The sequence below is a fragment of the Pocillopora verrucosa genome, chromosome 12, assembly GCF_036669915.1.
Source record: "Pocillopora verrucosa isolate sample1 chromosome 12, ASM3666991v2, whole genome shotgun sequence".
Classification (NCBI taxonomy): domain Eukaryota; kingdom Metazoa; phylum Cnidaria; class Anthozoa; order Scleractinia; family Pocilloporidae; genus Pocillopora; species Pocillopora verrucosa.
Genome location: NC_089323.1, coordinates 14,328,258 through 14,355,937, shown reverse-complemented (window position 1 = coordinate 14,355,937; position 27,680 = coordinate 14,328,258). Strand labels below are relative to the sequence as shown.

Here is a 27,680-nt window from a genome sequence, read left to right as displayed (position 1 = left end):
GATCATTAACACACAGTATTTTATTTGTTTCGCCTTCGATGTTTTTTTATCAACTAATCCCATCACCAAGCGGAGGCGTTTTGCTGTCTTTCTCCCAGCATCAAGCGATTGAAGAATCTGAAACCAAACATGAAAATAAATGAAATGATTAGACGACGACAACAGGTATCCAACGTATAACTGTCGCAACACTGGACTTCAACTATTCCTTTTCAGCAAACCATTATTCAAATGTCCTAATTTCTTCCACGTTGAACGCAGGTTATTCCCACCCCTTCATTTATAGGATACCTTTTTTTTTTAAGAAAAACAATAGATAAGCTGGGAAAAGTAAAAAAAAACTAAATCTTCGGTCTTAAATATGTTACGCGTAAAACTTTTCTGTTAACTTAGACGAAAAGAAATTAATCATCAGCGGATAAATGGCCAAAATTTCAGCCGTTAGCCGTGAAATTCATCACCTCTTTAAGACCCCCATGCTCCTGCGCCTCCTAATTTAGGGCTTCCGCCTCTTCATATAATATATAGATTTAACCAAGCCTACAAGTGGGGCTCGCATTTTTGTTCCCGCACGTCCCAAGGGCACAACGCCTTGCCCCGGCCAGGACTAGAACCTGGGTCGTCCGACTCGGAGCCCAAAGCACTGACCACTGGACTACCAGACAAAGCCGTGGCGTTGGCGTGCCCGCGGTACAGCTGACCACGCATGTTAAAAGTAGCACCTTGTACGGTCGGTCGCACGGTCGTACGGCGTAAGTCCAAATTTTTTCGGCTTGATGGGTTACTACTACCATTTTGTATAATTATGGGGCTACGCTCTGCGAGCTTCACTCTAAGTCCCCTGGTCGACTTCACTTAAGGTCGTGACTCACCCGTCCCATAAAAATCCGATTTACACCCCTAAGTTTATGTCACAAAAATTATATTTTAATGCACAAACAATCGCTTTAATATGATAAATCTTCTAACCGAGATCAAAGAAGTTGAACCTCAACCGATCGCCACCACATCCCTTGTAGTAAACGAGGTAGACACCTTCCTTTGGCCAACCACCTTTGGGATGAATGCAAAAGTTGTTTTTCAAATTCTTCATTGCATTATTGGGCGACACCCTGAAATCAAAGTTAATGCAAAATATTGAAAACTCATCATTATCATCATTTTATTTCCCATATAAACAATACAGAAAATTTAGCATTATAATTCATAGAAACCATCGGCCTTATGGGAGAAACCACCTCACTTACAATAACGTATTTAAATAAGAATGTGCGGCTTGGCTAATTCAGTGATTATTTAAGTAAAGCCCTCTTTCATTTTCTTCTTAAAGCGAAGAAGATTTGACGAACGAGACTGAAACAGGAGGAGGGTTTCAAATTTTTGGCACTTACTAGAGAATTTTAAATTACTTGATAAGTGTGCGACACAAGTACATTCGATAATTACTGGCTGTTAATGTACCATAACAGTGAATTTGGCTATTTGTTACAAAAAGATTGAGAAGTAATGGGGGAAATTCGTTATTTTTATAATAAAAAATGAAAAAACCAAGTGAACGAAAGTGAAAATAAGGAAGTGAATTTCCTAGGGAGGGATGTACTCCCTTTTATATTGACTGCAGTAGAGGCTGATAGCTACCAAATGACTCGTGACTTGATATAATTTTTTACTTGGTACACTAAAGAGGTTATCGATTTAATGCTGATGTTTGTTCGTCTCTTCACCCCTCAAAATGTTTGAACTTTATTTATTTATTTTTATATATCTAAAACGAGAAAGGCTGAAGATGGTGGGCCGAGATGGCTACAAAAAACTGACGTATAAAGGCCTAGTCTGCCGGGCAGAGTGTATTCTATGGAATGGACCCAAAAAAGGTTACTGAACACACCTCTCGTGCTTGGAAATGTCCAGATCACATTTGTCCTTCAACATAAGTTTTCTGCCATAAGTAGGGTTATTGCCTGCAGAGAACAAATAATAACGATGATGATAAAGACGACGATGAGGTACTCAACGGAATACCTATTTCCTGATTGGTCGATGAGGTTATGCAAAATGATTCGAGATTTGCGTCGCACCGTCCCTTCAAATTTTATTTCATGACAAACAGTTTATAAAAATTTTGAATTTCTAAAATACTGAAATGGCATAAATACTGGTCTGTCTGTCATAGTTATGGTATAAAATCACCAAGTCAGACAAAACCGAGGAGGATTTCCCACGCCTTTGCAGGCTATACCTGGCGGCAATAAAATGAGCCGAATTTTTGAAAATGTAACAATAGAATGAAGAGCTCGTGAATTTGTTTTAAAGGGTTTCCAGACTTCTAGGATATCTCCCGTGTCCTTTAATACAAAGTGCATTCGATGTCAAGCAATTTCCTATCCTAACTGATAGAAGTGAAATGAATAGCATCGCTCAGTGTCACGTTTATCAAATCATAGGATCAGTCGCATTGACGGGCGATAGAAAAATGCAAAACTTTAATTAAAAAAAGTAGAGAAAAACAGTGACAGAATATTGAAAGCAAATAATCACCCTCAGGACAGATGACTTTCTTGCTGCACTTGTGATGGATAACTCCGTCCTCGTCCAGAATGAAAATCTGATCAACCGCAGTACATGAAGTGCCTTCTTTTTTGGTTGCAATGAGGTAAGCGCCATCGGGAGGAGAACAGCCTCCTTTATTTGGGGCCACACAGTAATTATAGTACATTCGAATTCCACTTTCTAAAATCAATTATAAATAATAGTTTTTTTACTGCATCTCAGTTCATGACAATTATCCACAATTTATCGACTAATTATTTTCCAACAGTTTAAGGTTGGTTTTAAAGTACGTAGACTGTGAGGGGAGGCCTTAATGCGAAGAGGGAGGGAGGGGTGGGGCATGGGAAGTTAAGGGTATTTGATCGTGGTTGGAAGGAAGAATTTCTTTCTACCCAAGAAATAAGTTGGTTTAATTTTTTTTTAGTGCACAGCCAAAATGAAAGTGATAGTGGTAATAATTAGGTAACAGTGATACGAACATGGATGCCTTACTCTACCGCTCTTCTTCTTTTTTTTTTTTTTTTTTTTTTTTTTTTTTTCAAATTTCTGTGTCAAGGTCACTTCCCATTGACGCCAGAGTAAGAATCATTTGAAATAAAGTTCATTCATATTACTATACCAGGACAATGCATGCATTTCCTTTCCTCCTTGGTAGCGATACGAGGATCACATCGCTTTCCTCCACATTGCGGACTGGGGTTTGTGCATGTTCTGAACCTTCTTTGCTTTTGACACAACTTGTCGCATCTCTTCCATTTTTCCCACTCAGTTAACCCGCCATCAACTATGAAACATCGAGATTGGTAAAGATTACGATGCACACTTTCAAGATAACATTAGTTAAAAGCTTAGTTAACGTCTAAGTTAAACGTTGAATGAAATCCTGTGATCAAGCTCAAATTTTTCCGCAAGTATTAAATGACAATTTTCATTATTTTGGTGAATTTGTGTCCCAAATTGCAAGCTGCTAATAAATTTGCTACCTGGTTTTCTCTCCTTGTCACAGTCGTCCTCGTTTAACCAGTACCAGATCACCCCTGGATTTCGCATCCCCTTAGCCGAAATCCAATCGGACGGATACCGGTCCAGGCCCCCCAAATAATCGAACCCGAAGGGTAATAGGTCGTGCTACTGGATGTGGTCAGCAGAGCCTTGTTCTCAGTTCCTTTGGCGTCAAACCACGGCATTCTCTTGTTTAACGAATTCCACCAAGAAAACTTCCAATCGTCAAATTTCCTCGTTAAATTGACCTTGGTTTGTGTATTATCCGAGGCCATGAAGCTTAAAAAAGCACAGAAGAATTGAACTAGTTAGCGAGTGAGTGAATGAGCGAGCGAGCGAGCGAGCGAGTGGGCGGGCGGGTGGGTGAATGTGTGCGTGCGTGCCTGCGTTCAAGCGTTAGTGCGCGTACGCGCACGTGAGTGAATGGTCGAGTATGTGAATACAGAGATCACCTGCTGGGTGTCGGTTTGTGCCGCCCCCAAATGATAGAACCCGCAGGGTAATAGGTAGGACTACTGGATGTAGTCAGCAAGGCTTTTTTATAAGTTCCTTTGGCGTCAAACCACGGCATTCTCTGATCTATGGCGTTTCTCCAATAAAATTCCCAATCGTTAAACTTTCTTATCACTTTTACTCCTAGCCTGTTTGCGTATTTTCAGCCGCTATGAAGCTGGTAATTAAAAGACTCGAAATAACTAATTTAAGATGATTTTTTCCTGATTATGATTTCAAGATACAAATTGAATAGAGATGTAGTACACATTAAGTTAATTTGACCTGCAGCAGATGTTTTGTTTAAGTCCTAAAATTATGATGCGTATTTTGATGAAATCCCTGATAATTTTTTCAGATAATTTGTCCAGAGTTCTTTTATGAAGCCTTCAGAAACAATTTCTCTGAACGATTTGTTAGGGAGCAATGGTGTTATTGAAAGTCAAAGAATTCCAGCGGATAAAAAATTTTTTAAATGGAGTAGACTGAAGTTAATTGTTGAAATTTTGAAGTGTTAAAACCGAATACAAAAGCAGATAAACCTAAATATCTCTTTTAGTGCTTGGCTGCTTTCCTTACATGATGATTTACCATTTTACACAACCACGAAAGTTTGCCATCTGTGAATGGCTGACCGGAGGACAGATAGTTTGCATCATCGCTTCCTAAGCTTCACATGAACATATTTTTGAGCAATATATGTATTGAAAATTACTCCCGTGAAAATTACTCACGTGAAGCGTCATTATAGATAATTTCAAACATCTTTGTCAATATCCAACCTGTAGGAAGTAGGAGCTTGAAAAATCCCTCCCCAACGACGCCGAGTATTAGCGTCCAACATGTACTGGAATGTTCCATTACTACTGATGTCTTTAATACCATCTGCTAAGTCTAAAATTGAGTAGTCTCGGTTCAACCCTGGATGTAGTTCATTTCTGAAAATATCAAGGAAAGAGACTCATACTGTTTAAAAGACGTGGACTGTCCTTCAACTATGGACGAACCAAGGATAATAAAATATGGAATGTAATAAGCTTGTTTCTTTACTGAAGCGATGAAACATGAAACAGATCTATGTAATTTTACAAAAAAACGACAACTGTTTTATCAAGCAAAAAAAATACAACCACCCAAACAAAAAGAAAACAAACAAAAAATAGAATACATCTCGAGACATTCATCAATTTTTTTTTCCAAGGTACCGGTGTGTGTGCATTTCCGGTGAAAATATATTAAGTATTTTTTTCGTGAGCCTAAAAAAACTTCACCCTTGTTATGTTACCTGCGAGGGACCTGTTCCCGGGTCCAATTGTTGTGAGCACTCGTTACAATAAGGGTGAAAGCTCCTTTAGCTGTTGTCATATCGCAGTAAACCGGGAGATACTGGGTATCACTGACTTTAATCAGCTGGAAACTATCCTCTTCGTACTTGATACCAGCTCTCACTCCATGTATTTTGTGGTCATTGCAAGACAGCCTAATAAGAGTGCAAAAGTAAAAGTTATACAAACAGTTTCTGTAAAGTAAAATTCGGTATGATCTACTGTTCTAGCAGACAGCCAAGTTGCACTGGTTCCCATTAGTGTGGACAATTTGTCCCTAAATATTACTGCAATCAGCATGCATGTTAATCATGAAATAACCTTAATGAAGTTGGCTGACTATTCTTGCAAAACAGACATTGCTTGAAACACTATTTATAATACACGAGGGTAACGCTCAACACCTGAAATAGCCTTTACCAGTTTCCACCATTTACAGCCGTTACATCATACGCCTGTCTTAAAAAAATAATCACCAAAAAATTTTGCCAATAAATCCTGAGAAGAACTTTAACAAACATTTATAGCATGCAGAATTTACCTCGCTCCTTCTCTCATCCAGTATCTCACGACACGCGGGTTTGGCTTCTCTTGCTGTAGATACGAGGCGGAGCTGGCGCTACTGTTATACACCAAGGACCCTGAAGGTTCATCCACAGTTGATGCACTGGTTAATAACAGATCGCTAGATAATCCCAGTCTGGGCATGCGCTTTCCTAAGTTGCTCTTCTCATCCCAAGAGTCAAACTTCTTTACAATTCTCACGTTGGTTTGTTCGTCGCTTGTAGCTAGGAATGTGTAGTCACGTGGTGCTTCCCATATCCCTCCCCAGCTTCTTTTGTCATCGGCCTCAATTCTGTATTGAAATAATTCCTGTTTAAAGCAAATAAGTGATGAGAAAACTGCAAAAAAAAGCATTGAAGCTAATGATTTAAAGTGAAACTGTCCCCTATGGGTTTTTCACCGAGGAAAACAATAGCAAGCCAACCGTCCACTGTAAAGACAGTATTAATCTGGAGATCCGCCAAACTTTTGTCGAAAGCAAAAGTTCTTGTGACATTTTGTCTCAGACAATGATAAAATTTCCCTAAAAATATTTATGGTTTGCCTGTAAGGCAAACGAAAACTAAAGGAGAGCTCTGAAACTAGGAAAGTATGACATATTAGCTTTCATTTATAGCGGACTTCACACTTTGATTGCGTTCTTCGGTGTTAGGGTGACCACTGGGTTCAGTCGGCTTTTTAAACAATAAAATAACGAAATTTTTATAGATTCATTGATCTACCTGAGCTTTGTCAGAGTCCTTTATGGCGTCTGCAAGCCCCAGTATGGAATAGTCGTCTTGTAAGGAAGGTTTGTCTGAGTTTCTTTCTTTGATGTTGTCTTCGTCCCACCCCCGGTGGTTCTTACTTGTCACAAGTAGTGTCCAGGGTCCTCCTTCGCTTGTGAAATCACAGAGCGTTTTGACTTCATGCTGTCCAGGAGGTTTGATTGAGAATACGCCATCTGGAAAATTAAAAACAAAATATCAGTCAAAGACAAAATAGATCGAGGAAGAGCTTTAGATTAGTAGAGAAAGTAAAGCGAGTTTTATGGACCAACCACTCAGCGAAGTAGAGCAAGACCAAAGCATCCTGGATTACTGTTGCCACCCAGTTATGAACTACTCCAGCACCTCTCAATTCAGCTCGGTATCAGAAAAGGAAAAAATTGTAGCAGGTTACCGGCGGCTGACATTTCATTTTTAATTTGTTAGGCTTTTCAAAAAGGTATTCACTTGGGCAACTCGAAGCCCCAAGCATAGAGGTAACGAAATTGTCTAGACCAGTAATAATTGATACTTATACGGTGAGTTCCACCGGCAGTGACTTTAATGAGCCGCTTGAACCTAAATATAGTTTTCCAAAGAATGACCAGTTGGTGATTTAGGCTAGGAGATAAGGGAGTATCATGACTATGTCATCCCAGCGACGCAAAACACGAAATTCTAAAACAAAAATTGTAACTTTGTAAGGGAAAGCATCATAAATGTGGTGAATGGATCTCGTCACTTTTCAGATGTTGTCTTTTTCACAGAAGTCATAAGTCTTGTTTGAAACCGCAACTTCCTTTAAAAAATATGCGAAAAAAATTGTAAGGGCTAAGTGCTCTTTAATGGTTTTGGAGTTACTTTAAATGTTCGCCAATTCCAGGGCAAGCAAATTGACCAACCTGACACTGACTTTGACAAAAGCCCCCTGAAGTATACTTCTTTGCAAGAACTAGGAACTTTGTAAGGTCCTTCTCTCATCCAGTACCAGATATATGATGGCTGATGCTCCATTAGGTGACCTTTGATCCAAGGAGCGGGATGATAACCTTTATCATCACCTGAAACATGACACGTATACACTGGCAATTATACCCTATTCATTTTCAGTTGGTGAAAGATTTAAAAGATTTTTGGGTCACTTTTTGCGATGGTCTTTTTTCTTTTTTTTTTTTTTGCACCTGTCAATTTGCCCCCTTAACATAGTTTGATAAATTTTAGCAAAAACCTCACCTCAATAAACTCAGAAATTGCTTCACTAAATCTAAAAAAGTGATGCTTGGAGGTCTTGGCATGTGCGCAAAAGACTCTAAAGATGAAAAAAATATTTACTATAAGAGTCGGTTTCGTGGCTTGTACCTGTTATTGTTCCTTCCCATTTGTAAAAAGCATCTTCTGAGGTTGTTAACCTTGCTCCGGAAATCCATGGCATTCTTCGTTCAATACCACTGTTTGCATATTTCCAATTGTCAAATTTCTTGAGAAGCTCAACTCTTGTTTGTTTGTTGTCCTCAGCGGTGAAAGTGTAACCTCTTGGAGCCTTCCATACACCTCCCCAACGGTCTACAAAATATCATTTCAAACAATTAAGTCCCTGAAAACATAACATATCTAGTCGCTGTTGGTAACTTTTTTCTGATTTCATCTATGTTGAAGATGTTTCATTAACCCGAATGTCTCGAGGCTAGCGTTCGGCTCGTTGGAATACCCCACTTTTAATCATTCAAAATTTTGAAAAGTCATTTTAAAATCCCATAAGTTTAATTGCATGTGATAAATAATATTTTTGGAAAGTGTTATTAGTGACCACATCAAAGGACGATACAAACTTAAGAGCTGCCTTCAGTACTCGAATATGAACAGCCATCTTTACAGTACCTGGACTTTGCGCCTCTAGTCGATACTCAAACTTGGATCCAGCCACGTTGATGTTATCCTTAATACTGTCTGCATACTGCAGGATGGAATAATCATTAGTAAGCTTTGGAGAGTTCGAGTTTTTTAACCTCACATTTTCTGCCGTCCAGCCGTTGGTGTGACTAGTGACCAATAGTGTCCATCCCCCACCATCACGTGACATATCACAGTATGCCATGATTGGCTGAGGGCCTGCGGGGTAAATCTTGTAGACACCATCAGGATAGTCATGATTCTGTTCTTTCCCAACTTGCTGTAAGTGATGGCATGAAATTACCACTGAAAAAAGATAAAAATAAAAACAGTGGTATTGACGTCACAGTACAACATTTAGTTCATGTATGTGAATGATTGCTACGACGTACCATAAGCTAGGGAAAGTGAGGCCATTTCCGTCATTTAAAACACTGTGGATCAGATGGTACTTGCTATCTGGTACTTTTGACCATTTTCCACTCAAATGGCTTATTTCATGCCGAAGGGGTATTGATTTACAGAGCGCAAAGCTTCAAACAATTTTGAGGTTCAAGAGGAAAGTAAACTAAACATTTTGCCCTCACCAGGACAACTCTCTGTGTTGCAGCCCTCCTTTTCGTGTCGTTCTCCTGGGCAGTCAGCTCCTCCATGTAGGGGAAAGGGATTGTTGCAGAACCGATGTCTTCTTCTCTTTCCACCATCACAGCCCTTATCACACTCAGTCCATGAGGACCAGTCACCCCAGGCTCCATCACGAGGTATAAGTTCTGCACAAACAGTTCTTCAGTGAGTATGAGTCGCAACAATCATAATAATCAAGGTACTGTAACCAGATATAGCCAGAGAATCAAGAGGAACATTTCACTCTCACCTGAGTTACAACTGTCTCTGTGATCAAATCCTCCCTCACAATGGCATTCCTTTTTGTTAGTACAGATCTGAAAAAAATCACATTCGAATGAGAAAAGGGGATTGCTCCATGCGAATTAACCCCTTCTGTTTGCCACCTAAGACTTAAATTCTTTCGACGGATATTTTCCTAACAAAGCTTCTAAATACTGTAGTATTGTGAATTGTCACATTTATTATAAACTCTCGTATATTAATTACTAACCCCTCTTCCTGCGCACTCCTCGTTGTTGACCGACGGACAGCTGACACTGATACCGAGATCATCAAATGACTGGCACTTGTAATCGATGCACATCTTAAATACATGTGAAATTTGATGAACCAACCCGCTATTGACAAGGTTATAACGAAAATGCACAGACATTGTATCTATATCGATTGACACACATACTAACATGGGGAGGTTGACCAAAAAATAATTTCAGAGATTAGCATCTCGTCACCGAAGAACTTGGGAATCAAGAGAGGTATTTTACCAGTAAAAAAATTGTCACATATAGTTCTTAATTAACGATTGTACTGTACCTTATTGATTCCACATTTTGTTCCTTCCCTAACCATTCCTTGACCGATTTCGTCATCTAACTTCAAGACTGCAGCACTGGAAGAAGTAAAACTACGTTTGGCTACTTACATTCGTACACAGTTACAACAAAATTGCTCCAAGCAAGTTTTCGGTTTTTGCAATTTATCTTACTTAGGATTTGGGCGAGTTGATTGAGCGGAAGACAATTAAAAGCTTCTTGAAGTCTGGTAAGATTCAAACCAGAAAAAACATTATACTTCACTGTTTTATAAAGCTTAGAGCTATTGTGGAAACAAAAAGGAGGAGGGAATAAGAGAAACACAGAAAACAATAAAGACCTGCATTTATTCCCGTCATCCAAACGTATTTTGGTATATGACCCTCCATAGTCAACAACTGGTTTGGTTTTGCTGTCCTCACACTGTAGTTGGCCGCATAAGACGTCACTGAAAGAAATTCATTCATCAAAAATTTCAATGTAGCCAGTTGTGTCTGAACATTGATGGTTAAGTTTGATATTCTGCGTTTACATGAGACTCTCTGACATTTTACCTAGCTGAGGAGGAAAATTTGCAGCTGGAAGATTTTGCACAGGCCGATTTTGGCCGTGAAATTAAGTAGATTTCTCCTATTGGTTAGGAAAAAGACGGTAACCGAGAATTTTGTAAATCAGAAGTTATGCACATTGTTTGTTTTTGTATTGATTAAACGCAATTTTCATCTTGAGCCTTGCCGTTCGCGCGCTTTAGGAATTCTTTTCATGAATTGTTGACCTTATTTTTGTTTTCGTTAATTCATAAAGTTGATTTTCCTTGTCAATAAAGGCCAATTATGTTCATATAATAGGATAATACATTGTTTGCTTATAGATATGTAATTCTTCTTCTCGTGTTCAACTCAATATCCCACTCGTTCGCTACGCTCACTCGTAAGATATCGAACACCCAAAGAAAACACCAAATCTACGCACGCCCATATACTATCCTCTATTTAAATTATAGTGCTGCGGTGAGACTTTCCCGTAAAGAAGATTTGGATAATTGTTTACTTTTTCCAGGGGATGTGCGGAGCTTGATTTAAAAGTTCCCAGGACTTTCTCCTCCGTAATTTTTTTTGGTGCTCCTCTCGCAAATGCCTAACTATAAAGTGCACGGTGTACCTTGCAGCGCATGATGAATTGGTTGCTGGATCACATGTACCGTATCCAGCGGCCTCAGTGTTCAGTTTTTCGTAGCATCCTTGATCAGCGCTTTGGGCGGCTGAAGTTAAAGCAAGTAATGATACAAAAAGGAAATGATATATAACGGAGAAGCTCTAAGTACCCAAGACACAAAACGGAGGGTTACAGGCTGCAATACCACGGTTAATCTATATTTCTACAAATTATAAAAGCATCGATGAAGTGTGACCTAGTGAATGGGTTGGTTAACATAAGTCCCCTGCTGAGCACTCAGGGCTAATTTCTTTTTTCTCCCGTAGCTTTTGAATGACTAAAGACGTAATATTCTATAGAACTTGTATCTGCTATTGTACCAGATGATAACCATTTGCGCATTGAAGGACCTGGAGAATTTCGTCATATTCATAAACTATTGTAGCCATTAGATGGAATGAGGATTACTTTTTTATTTACTACATTGCAATCGATAAAGCTGATAAGTGTACCTCAACATAGTCACAGGTACTTACTAGCTCCCCATAAGTCCTTGCACTGAGTTTCAAGAATTTCGCTGCACTTGCCAAGATAACAGTGGGACTGAGATAAGAAAGAAATAGACATTTTTTTTTCTTTTTCACAGAAAAAGATGACAAATAACAATGATTTCCTAATGAACATATGACATACATTAGAATGCTGTTTGTCCCCACTCTCAGAATAACTTGCCCACCGCTGACCATCATCACTGTAGTGTAAGAAGAAGCCAGTCACCCAGTGCCTCCAGGTCCCTTTTCCCTGTATGAGGACTTTGCTGACAGTTTTGATCTAAAAAATTGTGAGAATACCCAAAAATAATGTACATAAGTGCAGCCATAATCATGTCTCTAATTTTGGGCGAAATTTTTGTTAAGCAAGAGAAGTTGAAATCGTTGAAGGTTAACACTCTTGCGTATTAAAGTGGCTGGTACGCTTGGGGAAATTGTTACAGCTAGCAAACCAGAATATAAGATTGACTGCATTTTATCATACATGATGCTTGTTGTTGAACCCGGTCAGTTTCCCAATGAAGCCGGGAAAGTAAGTTGGGCTGAAACTAAAATTTGTTACCGACCAGATGTCATTAATGTTGGGCAACATTTATAAGTCGTAAAAGAGTAGCACTATCCTATTTCTGATGCTTAGAGAAATTAGCAGCACGCTGGTTAGAATGATATATTGGCTATATCTCATCGCCAATAATGCTTGGCATTACACCAAAAACCATTTTTTTTTTTAGATTGACTGGATCAGTGTCCCAATGTAGCCAGTGGTGAGACTACGTTTTGACCAACAATTCCTGAGAGCGGAAAAACGAATTTATGAATTCCAAAGCAGATATTAACATTTATACCCCTCAACCTCAGCTAAAGAAAATGAACCTAATTTCAGAAAACTAAGGCAACAGTTTCAGATCCAGTAGTATTGTATAAATGGCCACCATTATTATTATTATGTGTTTTAAGTGGAAAACACAACAACTTCGTTTATTACAACAAATATGTATACCTCTCCAAGATCAACTTGTAAATACTCGCTTTTACTCTTCTCTGCAGCACACCAACTTTTTCCCCCTAAATTGAGCCTTGCATTATAAGCAGGTTCATTCTTTCCGGCGGAGGAAGCAGTGATCTGGCTGTCTTTGATCTCTCCGTTCTGCATTCCGAGTGGCTCTACACAATCTAGAACGATAAAACATGTTACGATATGGAATAAATACATACACATTAATCGTGTACATACTTCTTATTTCGAGGACCGCACTGTAAATTATGAACTTGAATTAATGACCTGACTATGAAGCGAGCTGGCCATAAATCCGAGAGAAAAAAATGAGAATTTATTACTTACATCAGAGACCGAGAAAACGAGGTTAGCGCGATATTTATCATGTTTCTGGGTTCCACTAGTCTTTAGCAAAGGCCTTTATTCAAACATACGTTTGTATTAAGTGATTCGTATAATGAAATATTAATTAACAAATAGATTCTAAGTTGCCGTGCGTCTGTTAATAGATCACAGATGACGTCAAAATGTGGTAAGAACAAAAAAAGTGGCACACGTGGTGCAGCCGAATGTGTCACTGATGTTTTATATAATAAAGAATTAAAAAGTTCTGATGATGACGTCATCTATACGTTTGTCCTCCAATAGATCATAAGTGAGAACCAATCAGAATGCGTGCAAAACTGAGCTAATTATATAATTAACAAATAGATTCCAAGTTGACATGCGTCTGTTCAGTAATAGATCACAGATGATGTCAAAATGTGGTAAGAACAAAAGAGTGGCACACGAGGTGCAGCTGATGTTCTTACCACATTTTGACGTCCTCTGTGATCTATTACTGATCAGACGCACGGCAACTTGGAATCTATTTGTTTTATATAATAAAGAATTAAAAAAAAAAGTTTTAATGATGACGTCATCTATATGTCTGTCTTCCAATAGATCACACGTGAGAACCAATCAGAATGCGTGCATAACTGAGCTTATTATATAATTGATAATAATTAAATTAACTTCATAATTTACGCTAGGCATGTAACAAAGAAATACACTCGTCAAGAGCAAATAGCTCGCTTTATAAATGGAAAAAGTTGATGTTTTTGTTCAGAGGCAAAGTAGATGGCAACAAAAACTAACAAAACAGCATTCAGTGCGGCATGGATTCGAGTAGAAGACGATAAGTCGTATCGTGAGGTATCATGGGAGCACTCTAGTATATACGATACAGGTACTAGAGCTCGTCAACGAAAACTTCCTATGAAATTTTCCATGCTTTCTGAAGCAAGGAGTAATTACAAAAGTTGCTTTTGGGCCTGATGTCAGTCTACTCACTTGTACTCCGGGAGGGAGAGGGGGTAAAAACAGTTACATTGAGGAAGGTAAAGTCTTGCTCACTCACTCCAAATGATCACTGTTCGCACGAGGCCTCCTTTTTCTGGGCTCTAGCGTTGTAACCCTCAGTGGAACATTTCTCCTACAAGACAACCTTAACATACCATGTTTGATTTAGAAAATATGTACCTTGTTTTCCAAACCACAGTTCGAGCCTTCCCTCGTCGCATCCAAAATATAACACCATGTATCTACCCGCTCCAGGCCACCCACCAGTAGTGTGCAGGCATTTTCCAGACTTAACGTGCTTAAGAGATCGCCCTTTTGAATAGAAAATGAATAGAATTCCTTACCTACTAGTAGATAAGGAACGCAGACAAAATAATTTTCCTTATATATAAAGTGACACTTAAGAGGGGACGAACGAGACTAAGAAACTGAAAAATATAGAAAAGACTCTCTTAACTTGTAAAATAAGAAGCCTATCATTCGATTGCATACATTCCTAATTGGGATTTATAACTAAGTTTTGGTAATTTTCTAAAACTTTGCGTTGAACGGCACACCTTCTTGCAATATGGGGCGATTGAAATAGACAGATTGTGATATTTATTTTCTGGAGACTCGCTTAAGTCTATCAAATTTTACACGAACCTTTTTGGGAAATCGCTACTCGTTTTTTGTATGAAAAACATGCCGACCCTCTTTATTTCTTACCTGAAGTTCTTTCAAATTTGGAGTCTTCAAGTGTACAGGTACTACTGACAACAATCCTCACACCATTACCTGTACCGCCATTTTCAGGACAAACCATTTTCCCACTGCAAGTGTGGCGCAACACCCCGTCTGCTCCAAGGGTAAATTGAAAATGACTTTCTGAGCAAAGATCACCTGATGCATGTTCTAAGAGATCGTTGTCATCTGGTGTGCAATCCTTGCTTCTCGGAGTGAGGCAAAGGTCTAAGTAGTAAGACCTCAGAGGTGTCGGTTCTGTTGGACTTGCTAAAAAAAAAAAAATTACAATGAAACACTGACATCGAGAGAAAGATTTTATTTTATTAACAAGCTTTGAATTTTTTATTTCCTTCCTCTTTCTTTTAGAACGCTCTGAGCTACGGGAAGCTTTACTTTCGTTTCAATTGTCTTGACTGTCTGCTACATATAAATTAATATCAGCCTGTAGCGTTTTATTACCTTCATCTTTAGAACATCCCATGAAGTCAGTTCTCAGACAAGGCCAGCCTTTCCAGTATTGAGGATTGATACGAAGATATCGAGCAATGACTTTTGGGTTCAAGTCTCTTGTCTTAATACTGTAGAAGTTGGTGTTTCCCTGAATTACCTTCGATGATAACAATAATAATGCATACTTTGTAAAAGAAAGAGATAACGCACTAAAAATAACACAAAAATGAACCATGAACCGACATATGGACTTCTAGCCGTCAACCACATGGACGCATGTAAATACATTACAATTGTTGTAAGTCAGATAATTTTTTAATGTAATGCACCACTGGTTTTTCAAGCATTCCTTATGAAAAGCCTCGAGAAAAGGAACTCACGAACGCAAGAAGAAACCATGAAATGGGAAGGAAGACCGCGGACTATGATTATGAAATTTACTAATCTCTTTAGATTTTGTAGCGAATACTGAGCTCCTTTCTATTGGCAGCTCTGGAAAATTGGTGAAATGAAGAGGCCCATGACAAAGTCTAAATAATATTCCTCTTTCACTGTTTGTTGAACGTACTGTTTTAGTCTGGTCGCAAGGATATCCATCGATGATGTAAGAATCCTCTGGACACTAACAGTTTAAAAGGCAAACAGCAGTTAAACTTCTTAGGTTAAACAAATAGATAATGCTAATGATAATGAGATGATAATAATAATAATAACAGGGTTTCTGGTAGGAGAGAACCTAAATTCCACGTTCTCTCATCAAAAACAAGAACTCCTACACTGAGTTTTTTTACATGTGTTACTGAGACATTAGTTTACATGCATAAAAATGTTTAAAGCTGGTGGCATCGCAGGAATTAACGAAACTTAACTAAAAGGAAATATACACGAGTTTTGTTTCGATTACAGCGCCTGTTTTTGTGAAGGATAGCTGTCTCTAGTGATCGAACGGACAACTACAGCGACAAAGACCCATGAAAGGGGTTTACGACAACATATCTTTAAATATGCTTACGTCTCTTGAATCACCAGTGCAGTACTCTGGAACGTCACAATCTGATTGGACTGCGCGACATAATTTTCCTTGTTTCTTAAACTAAAGAAGAGTAAAACACTATGCATTATTATTTATTCTGTTCTCTTTTATATCTCTAGATAAAATATATATTTAAATATTTTTGTTAATCAAAATAAATATCTTTCTTATTGGATTTGACATATTTTTTTTTAAGTTTCTTTAATCAGTTGGAACCGAATCCTTTCAAATTGAATCCAGTTTATAATTCAACTAATTTTTTAGACGAAGTTTTAGCTGTCTCCTTCAAGATATAATTAAATACTGATCAGCTTGTTACCAGGCAGTTTTTGCAGCAAGAATGATGTAGGTCACTGCACTGTGACTCCTCTTTGAGAACACAATTGTGGGGTTCACAGCAAGGATCACGGGCCTCACACATCTGAGAACATTAAAGCAAAAGTTCTCAGAAGTCATTTAAACAATAGAACGTACGTTAATGCAATTAAATCCCCCCGGCAACCCCGTGAAGCTGGAAAAAATGGTTAAAGAGTTTTCTTAAGACAAATAACTAGTATATTTAAATGTAAATTTTGAAGAAGGGAATGGTACCTTCTTCCTCAGCTATTTCGATGGCCGAACGCCATTAGTTGCTATGTACAGTTATGCAATTTAAAAGCACGTTATGCTTCAAATGTTGATTTACGAACCTCAGGAGTACCGCAGTCACATTCCTCTCCTTCTTCGCGTATGCCGTTTCCACAGTAACCGTTAACAGCCTAAAATTGGATCAATCGCGACGTGTAACAAATTTAAACTGTTATCGTTACTGGAGGGTCTTCTGGGGCAGTATCGCTGACGGTTGACTGTTTTCTATGTAATTACTCCGACGCTTTGTAGGAGACTTGAATTTTACATCCGGTGTTGTTCGTATTGAATCGCAAATCTTCATAGAGGCTCAAAAGTGCAAGTACAAGAACAAGAAATCATTAAATGCTTGATATTTGGGATAGAAACTGTTACAGTCATCTGAAGGCACTTTGTTGCCCCTCTGGCGTTTCCAAGTAGCCTTGTTGTTGTGACGCTCCCATAAACCTTTGCGAGCTTTTGTTGTTAGGTGGTGCAAACAGTATCAGCAATCTTAAATATATCCAAGGCGAACTGGTGTGGGGATATTTCCGTCTCGAGTCATCAGGATTGCCTTTCTGGTTGATACTGAACCCAGAAAAATTACTTTCAGCTAATCTTTCCATAATGGAAGAGAAAAGCTGGTGACAGTGTGCGTGATCCTAATGCGCGCAAATCTCTTTGATTTGCGTGTGTAACGATTTATAGCAGTTACCTTGTAAGATGGCACGTTGTACAAGCAAGCATCGTTAACCCTTTGCAGCGATGTTAAACTGCAATTTGAAAATCCTGGAAGTCTGGTCCTGCGAGAAAATTTGTTGGTCATCGGATTAAGTTTCTTTTAGAGTGCAGAGATAAGAATATTAAAAACATGTAAATTTCCTTTCTACTAATGACCAAATATTCCAAGGGCTTAAAACTGTAATTTTAAGACTGGTAGGTCGTCGTTTGAGCTCTAATGTGTCTTTAATTATGCTTAATAAATCAATCAAGCTCGTGTGCGCCCTCGTTGGTCAATAAGCATATTCAGATAAGGGTATGCAAACATGGTTGCGACGTACATCTGTACGTACTACAAATATACAAAAGCACCAATGATAGTTGAGAAGTAAAGCCACTCTTCGCTTTTTTATACAACTTCATATTAACATTGAGGAGGATGGGGAGGAGAAGAAAGCCTAGACTGTGTCTTGCGTTTCCGTAGCTTTTTCAAACCCCCCCCCCCCCCCCTTCCTCGTGTTTACATGAGACTACGTAAACGCGAGGGCGGCCTCAGTTGCTTTATCTTTATCTGTTTTTGTTAATGTTTCATTTGATCGATACCACAAACTTAAAACCCGGTTTTTGAAAGAGTTCTCTGACAACCTTAATTTGAATAAATGATATAGTCAAAATAACAAGATTATCGTGAAAATTTATAAGACATCCTTTGCATGATTATCATTCTAGAAATGTAATTGTATCTTCATGTAAGATGACATACTTGTGACCTCCCATGATACAGCCTCGCGGAGTTAAGCACTTGCAGGTCCCTAAATCGCGACGAAATATTGCAAACATACAAAATAAAGGAGAGAAAAATCAATAGTAAAAAATATGAAGATAACAACGAAATGTGGAGGATGAACAAGTTCGAACAAAATATCACTGCCGGGATATCTTGTGAATGTTTACAAGAAAACCACAACAATACCTAAGACTTATCTCATCGAACAAATGCAAGGGAACATCACATGATGTGCCCTTAACAAATGATACCACATTAGAAGGAGTCATGACGTGGGGAAAAAATACGCTTTTGGATAAAAATGTTATTTCCATACATCTCAGTTGATAGCCATTTAAAGACGCACGGGTTTCATTTTCAACTTCACTACTTACATCTTAATCGGCTACTTATGATCAAACTGGGTTTCCTAAAGTATTGAGGTGATCGTTAACATCTTAAATTTGTTCTTTGTACTTTATCTTCACCTGTGTCATGAGCGAATCCAAAGTTATGACCCATTTCATGGGCAACAGTCACATAAGGACCAATGATACTGCTGTAAGACCACTGCAAAACAAACAATGACAATGCTTGGTATAATCAGTAAGCTCTTATTGTTTCCTCTCCTGATCATCCTTAAATCTCATCACATCTTGATTCTGAGGCCTTTTTACCATATAAATGTCTGTTGAGCTTTAAATTCCTGTACGACCAAGAGGTATTTATAATTATGGAACAACGTGTTCGCGCGCGAACCAACGCTTTTTAGTGGGGAGACCTTCCTTGATTTCGCGAACAGACTTCAGAAACATTTTATTTACTTACAGAAGCAACCTTAGTTTGTCAGATGACAGCAGTTAAACGTCGGGTATGCGCGAGAGGTCGATTTAAACGTTCATAAGAATCTGAATAGCGAAACTCAAAAGCTATTTGATTGCGAGTGCCCCGTTAATATGCCATTTCTTTTAGCTTCATCGGAAAAGTTGTACGTTTTTAAAACACCTTGATTCACTGGCTTCTGAGGCTGTTGAAAACTACTGAAAGCACGCAAATTTATTGTTAAACGTTCGCATATGCGCAGACACTTGGCTGCTGCGTTATTTATCAATTACTTGGCTACATAACTTACGTAATTTATTCCATTTGAATTTCCTCCACACATTGAGTTGACCCATGCATAACCAACAGTTCCTCCCTTCCAACCTCTGTTACTGAAGGGAAAAAAAACAAATTTTGAGGTTTAGATCATTAGATAAATCCTTTTTCACTCCTTTTTTCAAGCTTATCTATTCTTTTTGAGGTTCACGCCTTGTTGGGATGCCAGTTTTTTTTATCGAAGTGAGAAAATTGTTAAAACCATCTCCGCTTTGATGCTAAGATTCTATTTCTTGAATTATGTAAGTACGCGAGAGGTAAATTTTAGATAGTTCAAGCCCTATTTCCTTCCATCTGTTGAGAACAAAATAAAATACCAAAAACTGCAGTATTTCTGATGATATCCCGAAAATATATTTGACTCTTTTCGCGGGGATTTTCGAAAATTTAGTCTTCGATACAAATTTGCTAAATACTGCTTTGACGAGGTATTATTTACCTTAGTAATTGTGCATTGTCGTGAGGAATTTTTTTCACCAATTTCTCGTTGCGATAATTCCTGAAATTAACTAACTCTGGGTCTCGGTCATTCCCTCGCTTATAAGGATCACCATTCGTCCAGATTTCCAACGCCTTTAAGACTATTCTGATATTTATTCGCTGATAAATCTGTAAAACGGACAATAAGTACAATAATTTAGGGTTGCTTATAACAATTATATACAACAAACTTATAACAAAGCCCTAAAGCTTTAACATGAAATGTATTGTGGCTTAAAATCATTCATTCTTAAAGAAAAAAAATTTAAAAATGCAAAATTTTAATCAAGTAGATTCAGAGCCAACTTTTTTTCTAAATCTGAATCGAATCTGTGCACCTGAAATGATGCAATTCTCATGGAAATATTTACATTGGAGAGATGCAGCTGAGAGAGGATGCTACATCAAGCCCTGGAACATTTGTTTAATACAAGTATGCTTCCGCCAATCGATTTCAAAAAGGCTGCGAAATGTTTGATGTCACCTTAATAGATGAAATACTTTTAAGAAATCTAAACATTTCTCTTTTTAAAAGTGCTTCACTATTCATGGACGAGATAGAGGCAACCTTTTTGAGTTGGATTTTTAAAACTAAAATAATAGAGAAATATTGTAATGAAATATTTTAACGCAATATATATTTTCGGAGTTTAGAATCGATTTAAATCGAAGTTCTTTTTGATATCTGTAACTCTTGTGTTTACTTTTAACGAAAAATAAATGGGACAAAATAAAAGTAATCAAAAAACGTTTTAAGATTTCTTACCGCATCAACAGCATTTACTAAAGTAATAACTCGGTCTGTGATAGCTTTGGTATCATTGTTATGATTGTTGTACTGTTGAAATAAGATGACATGATCAATCTTAGGAAATTCAAATCAGTAATGATATTCTAGTAAATCGCAAGAAACTTGAATCGCTATTATTTATTCAGTATACCTCCTTTACAAGCTAAATATATTAAACATTTTCCTAAAATCATAAATCCTGGCGTATAGTTAGCCCTCTAACGCTAATGATTACAGTGAGATATTTAGCTTATAAAGATCTTCTCGCCTGAATACAACATTCCTTTCTAACTGTTTCATGAAAACCAATCATTGGCGAGGTATTGCTAAACGAAACCACATCAGACTAATCTAAACAAACAAAGGCTTTTTATCAGTTTGTATTTGTATTTCTCACGACCCATTATTCAGATCTTAGACTCTGGGATTTGGATTCAAGCGTTTTTCGTATGGAGGACACCTTTACTTTCTAAGCAAAGACTGCGACAGAAATATACTTTCGAGTCTCCCTAATCATTATCATCAAGTAGTACTTTGAACATTACAGTTTATCTTCCTTGTGAATCTAAATGGTGACGTCATCTATTTTTGTCCCCCAATAGACCACGACGAAGAACCAATCAAAAGGCGGGTACAATTCAGCTTACTATATAAGTGAACAAAGATAATGTACAGCAACTTCTCTCGAATCGTGTGAGTAACATCGCAAGAAAAAGGGGCTGGTCAAAGTTTAGAGTAATATATAATTATAACCATTTCAAAATCCACACAAATCGCGAGCTCATTGTATCGTGTCTCATCTGTTGTCAGAAATGGTTTGTAGAATTCATCGATGTCACCCGATATGCTTCGTCTTATCTAAATGAAAGAAATAAACAAATATCTTTGATTACCAATCATCATCATTTTTTTGAATTGATATGCTCTTACTCTCACAATGGTCTTAAAATTTGGAACTCTCTTCCTGTTTCAGTCACTCATTCGTCAATCCTTCCTAGTTTTAAGACGAATAATTTGTGCAAATAAGGCAAATAAAAGATGATGATGATGATGGTTTTATCGGATGAAAATATCTTAAGGATTTGCTATAGATCTTTATGTATTGGGTCAGACTAGATCTTCTTATTCATTCATTCACTGAAGTGCATCTACACTTTCATGGATAACCCGCAATTTATAAAGAACGTGTCCTCTGATAGGGTTCTTGTTCATTAATACCGTCATACAATTTGTTTATTTGCTGATTATTTTGATCATCCATTAATATAGTTGTACAGTTGTTTCTCAGGAAAAAAGTTCATTTCTTTGAATATAATTCAATATAATAATTCTCTAAAACTAAGTTTATATGAATGAAGAACTTAGTTTATCTTAACTTATACACTAACCCGTGAGAAGGGGCCTAAATTTTCGTTCGTAGAACGAGAGTCTGCCTGTGTTTCCTTGTTTCCTGCAAGAATGCAATGTTTTTTTAAGAACAAAAAGTAAGTAGCTACTCTATATACATGACATTATAGTTCAGCACGAGGTATTAGTTTTTAACATAGGTGCAAAATTTTCAGATGGAAGGCACAAATGAAATAAAAGTATCTCAAATGAAAGGCAAATGTTTCGCCTTTACCGCACTTATCGACAATGTCTTTAAATTCGTCTTCTTTGGCTTTGCTAACTCTGTGAATTCCATGCTCCTGAAATTAAAGGCAAGGAAAATCTAAACTACGTAAAGAAGAATTTGAGGAAAATTTTTATCGGAATATAAACCAAGGTTAACTTAGAGACTGAGAGTGTACGAAAACATCGAGTTTGGAGGAATTATTGACAGGAGAGGAGAAAGGGTCATGATGTTTCTCACAGCTGGTCTAATTCCTGCATAATTTTGCTTCAGCTTTTTGATTTCCTTTCTTCTAACTTACTTCTTTTCCAATCTCAGGTTTGAGGTAAAATGTCTCACGGCCATCATCTATTATTCCTCTGTTGAGAACAAATGATATTTATAATTGAGTGGCAAATGAATTTCCTTTTGTAACAAATATGGGATCGTTGCATTGCCCTGCATGTACACTGCATATTACCACGTTGGAAGGAAGTAGATAATCGAATAAAGGAAGGTTTCTAATTTTTCTCTCGGGCTACTTTGTTTTCTGTAGGGAAAAATTTCACAGCTCTTTTTTAATTTTTTTTCTTTCCTTTTCCTCATTGCTTATTCCTTATGAAAAACTACGGCAAAAAGAGAATAAATACACATTATATAGTTATATAGTTAAAAAGGAAAAAAACGGTACCTCAGTCCGGAACAAGTGTTAAGGACAACATAAGAATCCTTTAAACCCCAGATGGAGCCCTGATAATGACAATGATCAGCTACGCCCTGAGAAATACAAGAGAAAAATGCTGGTTGAAGATGATATTGTTAAGCACAATACGTTTTGTAGAATTTAAGGTCCCTATGGAGTCTGGTTTTTTTCTTTAACACTACAGAATTTCGATCCTGTATCCTGATCGTTTGGGAGAGCGTAGTTTAGAGATCGATTGTTAGCTGTGTTGGTGACTGACGTTTGAACAACATTAGCAGAAGTCGTCATCAGAGTCGATGATCATTGTCAGTCGACAAAATCCTTAAAGTGTTTTCTCAGTCGACTCTGGAGAAAAAACTGTTCCTATAGCTGTTTTGGTTCATGAAAACTATTTCCACCACCACAGGGCAGTCTTTTACGAGAAAAGGCATGAATACTGTACCTCTTGAATAATTTCCGACCCATCATTTGCAAATGTACGAACAGCAAAAGATGGAGAAATAAGTTCCCTGGCAAAAAAGGAATAGACATACTGTTAAGGACACTAGCCAGAAGGCTCATTTTTATTATTGATTATTGATTAGTTCACTAATTTCAGAATGATCTTAGATACATACATAGTTACAATGTTTTTTTTTTTTCTGCATTTCTATTGGTTTTGTAATCGGACCTTTCGGCGTCACCACGCGCATATAAAAGACGAGTTTAAAATCCCCTTAATCAGTTCTTCTTAAGTTTTGAGTTGCCTTGGCAAACTTTCGCTCTTTCTCGTTTTCTCAACCTTTGGCACAAGCGGGACCTATATGTGAGTACTTTTGTAATTTTGTTTTTTCCAGTCTACCCTTTCAGTATTGGGCGATAATATACGAACAGATATTCCGTTGTATTGCAGTATTCGCGATTGATTTAAGATTTTAAGGCCAAAATTGTACCAAATGCAAGTGAACGCCCACCATTTAGATAAGAACAATGGGCTGTTATCCAGCCACCTAAAATTCTTGTAATTTGTATAGAAATTTTTGCACTTTGTGCTGTTTTATTTGCATTGCTCTTTGTCATTTTTAATCTTTTTATCGACGTTTAGGCCCAGTTCTTTACACGCGATTCTTTGATTATGCGTTCCGCGACATTTCATTATATACATAGAGCTTCGTTGCATTGTTGTTTCATTTTACGATCGATAGATTGATTGATTGTGCAATTGATCGTGATTTTTCATCGTTGATTGTGGTTCGTGGTTGATTGCTTTTCAAGAAGGAGAAAGCGGAGAAACGAACGGATTAGATACAAACAAAAATAAATCAGTCCTCCTATCTTGTTCGTAAGTTCGTCTCAAGAAATACGAAAATAAAACGCACGATAAAACATACTTATTTCGTTTTACATCCAGGGTCCAGTCCTTGTCAAAAGCAGTCAAGCGATAAGAGGCAGTATCCACGTGACCTCCCTATAACAACATGATAGAAAATGATTGATCATCACTCATTAAGGCTCCAAGAAAAAATATTCCCATTGATGTTATTGTCACGCAAACAAGACAAGTTGTATGTTTTCAAGCCCCAGTTCAAAACTACTTTACTCGAAACTGCAATGAAACTGCAAATAGAGAAAACAAATTAATGATAGAAAATAAGACTAGTTAAAATTAAACCTTTTCAAAGGTCGAAAGATCTCTCTTTTCCCTTCTGCCATCCACTCTTTCTGGGCGTGTGAGGTAGAAAGCATCGTCTATGTGCCCATCTGAAGATTCGAACAGTTTTGTAAAAGATTGAAAATTCTTCACGTTGAAAGGCTACGTATGATTCATTTGAAGTAGGGTAAAGAAACCGTAAAAATAGTCTAACATCTGAAGATTCAAACAGTCTTGTAAGAGGATTCAAAATCCTTCATTTTGAGAGGCTATGTTTGGCGTGAAAAAGAGCCTACCAGCAAAGTGTGACCTGGAGTAGAGTGAAAGCAGCCAAAATGCGGAGATTATCAGCGAACCGGCCGCCCTCCGTATAACCATTGTTTCTTCAATCTATCCTTTTTAGGGGAAAAACGGATAAATAAGTTAGATTCCTTATCAAGTGTAATTGCTACAAAGCTAAATGGCGGTGCATTGTAGAGAATGATCAACAATAAAGAAATGTCAAAAATATTTTTATAAATTAGCACTAAAGAGATATTGTAGATATTTTCCTTCAAAAGAAGAAAGGAGAGAAAAACACACTCCGTAACTTAGATTTACTGCTGGATCTCCCGATCTCCAGATCTAGAGTCCCCATGAGAGGAACAGTAAGCTAGCTGAATTAGATTGATGTCTTGGGCTTTTTATGCAGAAGAGCAGTTTATTATTCAGTTATGTATGAAAATGTAGCCTTCTCTTCGGAGATGTGTCTCTTCTTTAAGTGTCAGCTACAACCTCATCGTCTCATTTTACTTAACTGATCACGCAAAACTTAAACCCTTACAGACAATTAGATTTCAGTGCAGTTTTTCATATCTACATCACATTGCGGAGTAACAAATTTCAGAAGACTTAAAAGTTCAGTTCGGGAGAAACATTACATTATCAGAGAAGTATTGCTGAGAAAAATGGTAGTAAAGTTAATTAGCATGTGTGATACAATAGACGTAAAGAATTTTCCACATTCTTTTAAGTGCAGACTAAGTGCAATAGATTAACAAAAAAAGGCCGGTCAAATCCACGGCTTTCAATAAAAACGAACTAATATTCATTTGAAACTTCTCTAATTCTGCTCCATATCGCCTAATTAATAACTATTTTAGAGTATAATTTTCATTTTTAGAAATTAACTTTCGACGAGCCACGCACTAACTTGCATGTAAAAAAACGCTGAAAAATGATGCCACAGAACTTAAACAATTTCTTCGGTTCGATTTTGTCTTCTGAGTAAGGACCCAATTTACTTCAGGGCATTAGCTTTTAGAATTATCCCATTGTCGTGGTGACGAACCGTCAAAATATGGAACGAATCCCAGGCTCTCTACACATTTCAAGGCGAAATTAATTACCATACCACGTCATATTATAATCGTTAAGCTCTCGAATATCTCTCAGAAACAAAAAAGAGGACGAAATAATTTAGACCAGAAAAAAAAGCTCAGCTCAGGAGCAACTAAAAAAATTAGTTTCAGTGAAGGGTAAATATTCTTTCAAAGTGGGTCTTTCACTATTTAATGATTTTTAGTACAAAAAAAGAAGCATTCAGGTTTGTTCTCTTTTTACATTTGGTGTTTTGTGTCTTTTTCAGATCAATTTCAAAGGGATAAAGTCATCTCATACCTGACAACATAAAGTTAGGTTTGTGGATGACAGCAGCATATCGAAAGTAGCAGATGATGCATGCATTAGGTTTTTTTCTTTAACTTGAAGTTTTGCATGAGAAAAAATGGAAAACAAATGCTGTATCTACAAGAGATCAAATTTCCTACACACGTCAATCAGCATGAATGTTTATCACGACATCATTCACTTTAACATTTTTACTTCTTAAATTCGACTGTGTTCTTAATTAATTTCTTGAGGTTTTAAAAGAGAGTTGAGGTTGTAGAAAAAAGTTGAGGTCGTGAAAAAACAAGTTAATGAAGAATACGAGGTGGCACTAACTGGGCTCCGTATATTGATGAGAAAAAAAAACACCGCATCACCGCACAGAAGTGTTTACAGATACCGCAATTATGCTTTCAGCCAAGCATGCATAATTACAAACACAATTAGACACTTAAAAAAGAACGAAACTGAAAGCCATACCACATATTAGCATGCTTTGTAAAAAATTAGATTATCTGCTAATCATTTGGGTCTACCGAAAGATGTCGCAACACATCGTTGCAACATATGTTTCCTGTACAAGATGGTGCGTTCAATATGTTGAGTTCACAGAGATCTTCTTTAGCATATTGCAAAATTTTTCTCCGTAGGATGAGCTAAAATTAGTTCGCACAACGACGACATGGGTCAACAATTATTGTACAAGGGCCTTCTGAACTAAAAACCACAACAACACGATTAGTTTCGGTTAGGTGCACCCAAGAGTTTTTAAGATCACGAAAAACGTATCCTGCAAAGTTTTAGGAGACCACTATTTCGCAATATGGCTTTCATTCATTATAAAACGCATCGATTATTCGTATAGGTAATTACATGATTTCGAGTGCAATTTGGAATAAATAAGCACCAGTAAATTTTTTCAAAGACTAACAAAATTGCACGAGCCCGTAGGGCGTGTGCAATTTGTGGTCTTTGGAAAAATTAACAAGTGCTTGTTTATTCCAAATTGCACGAGAAAAATTATGTGATTACGTGTTAATAATATACATGGAAAAATTCGAGATGGTCTATCATAATTAAACATAAGCAAAGCGCGCGCATCAAGTGCAAAAAATAATTTATTCAAACCGTGCGTACGATCAAAACAATAATATGCAATGATATCTTCACATCTTTAAGGTGCAAAAAAGTTCAAAGTCTTGCTAAACAGTTCAAGGAATTGTTCAGTCTGTGTCCGAATGAAATGGAATCGTCATTTCCGAGGTTTAACCATGTTTGTTTTAAATTTCGGCGTTGGATCGCTCGAGCAAAGTGTTGAGCTGGGT

At 37.4% G+C, this 27,680-nt stretch overlaps 1 protein-coding gene across 1 annotated transcript; it reads right to left on the bottom strand.

The window, feature by feature from the left end:
• Positions 1 to 25,334, bottom strand: LOC131783702 (uncharacterized). Its single transcript, XM_066159639.1, is given in 46 exon segments — positions 1 to 117; positions 970 to 1,112; positions 1,889 to 1,961; positions 2,539 to 2,730; positions 3,170 to 3,334; positions 3,534 to 3,638; positions 3,641 to 3,831; positions 4,827 to 4,982; positions 5,330 to 5,524; positions 5,911 to 6,242; positions 6,656 to 6,876; positions 7,582 to 7,740; positions 8,039 to 8,242; positions 8,558 to 8,875; positions 9,157 to 9,339; positions 9,444 to 9,510; positions 9,687 to 9,779; positions 10,010 to 10,085; positions 10,349 to 10,456; positions 11,170 to 11,269; positions 11,700 to 11,766; positions 11,857 to 11,994; positions 12,715 to 12,887; positions 14,236 to 14,367; positions 14,764 to 15,048; positions 15,241 to 15,388; positions 15,800 to 15,853; positions 16,244 to 16,324; positions 16,584 to 16,685; positions 16,954 to 17,022; positions 17,586 to 17,673; positions 18,354 to 18,402; positions 18,845 to 18,926; positions 19,489 to 19,570; positions 19,954 to 20,123; positions 20,761 to 20,832; positions 21,538 to 21,642; positions 22,173 to 22,234; positions 22,406 to 22,472; positions 22,698 to 22,755; positions 23,067 to 23,152; positions 23,521 to 23,587; positions 24,449 to 24,525; positions 24,730 to 24,818; positions 25,005 to 25,103; positions 25,299 to 25,334. Coding segments are annotated over 45 exon segments (5,583 nt in total). The 5' UTR covers positions 25,087 to 25,103; positions 25,299 to 25,334; the 3' UTR covers positions 1 to 100.
• Positions 25,335 to 27,680: the final 2,346 nt, after the last annotated feature.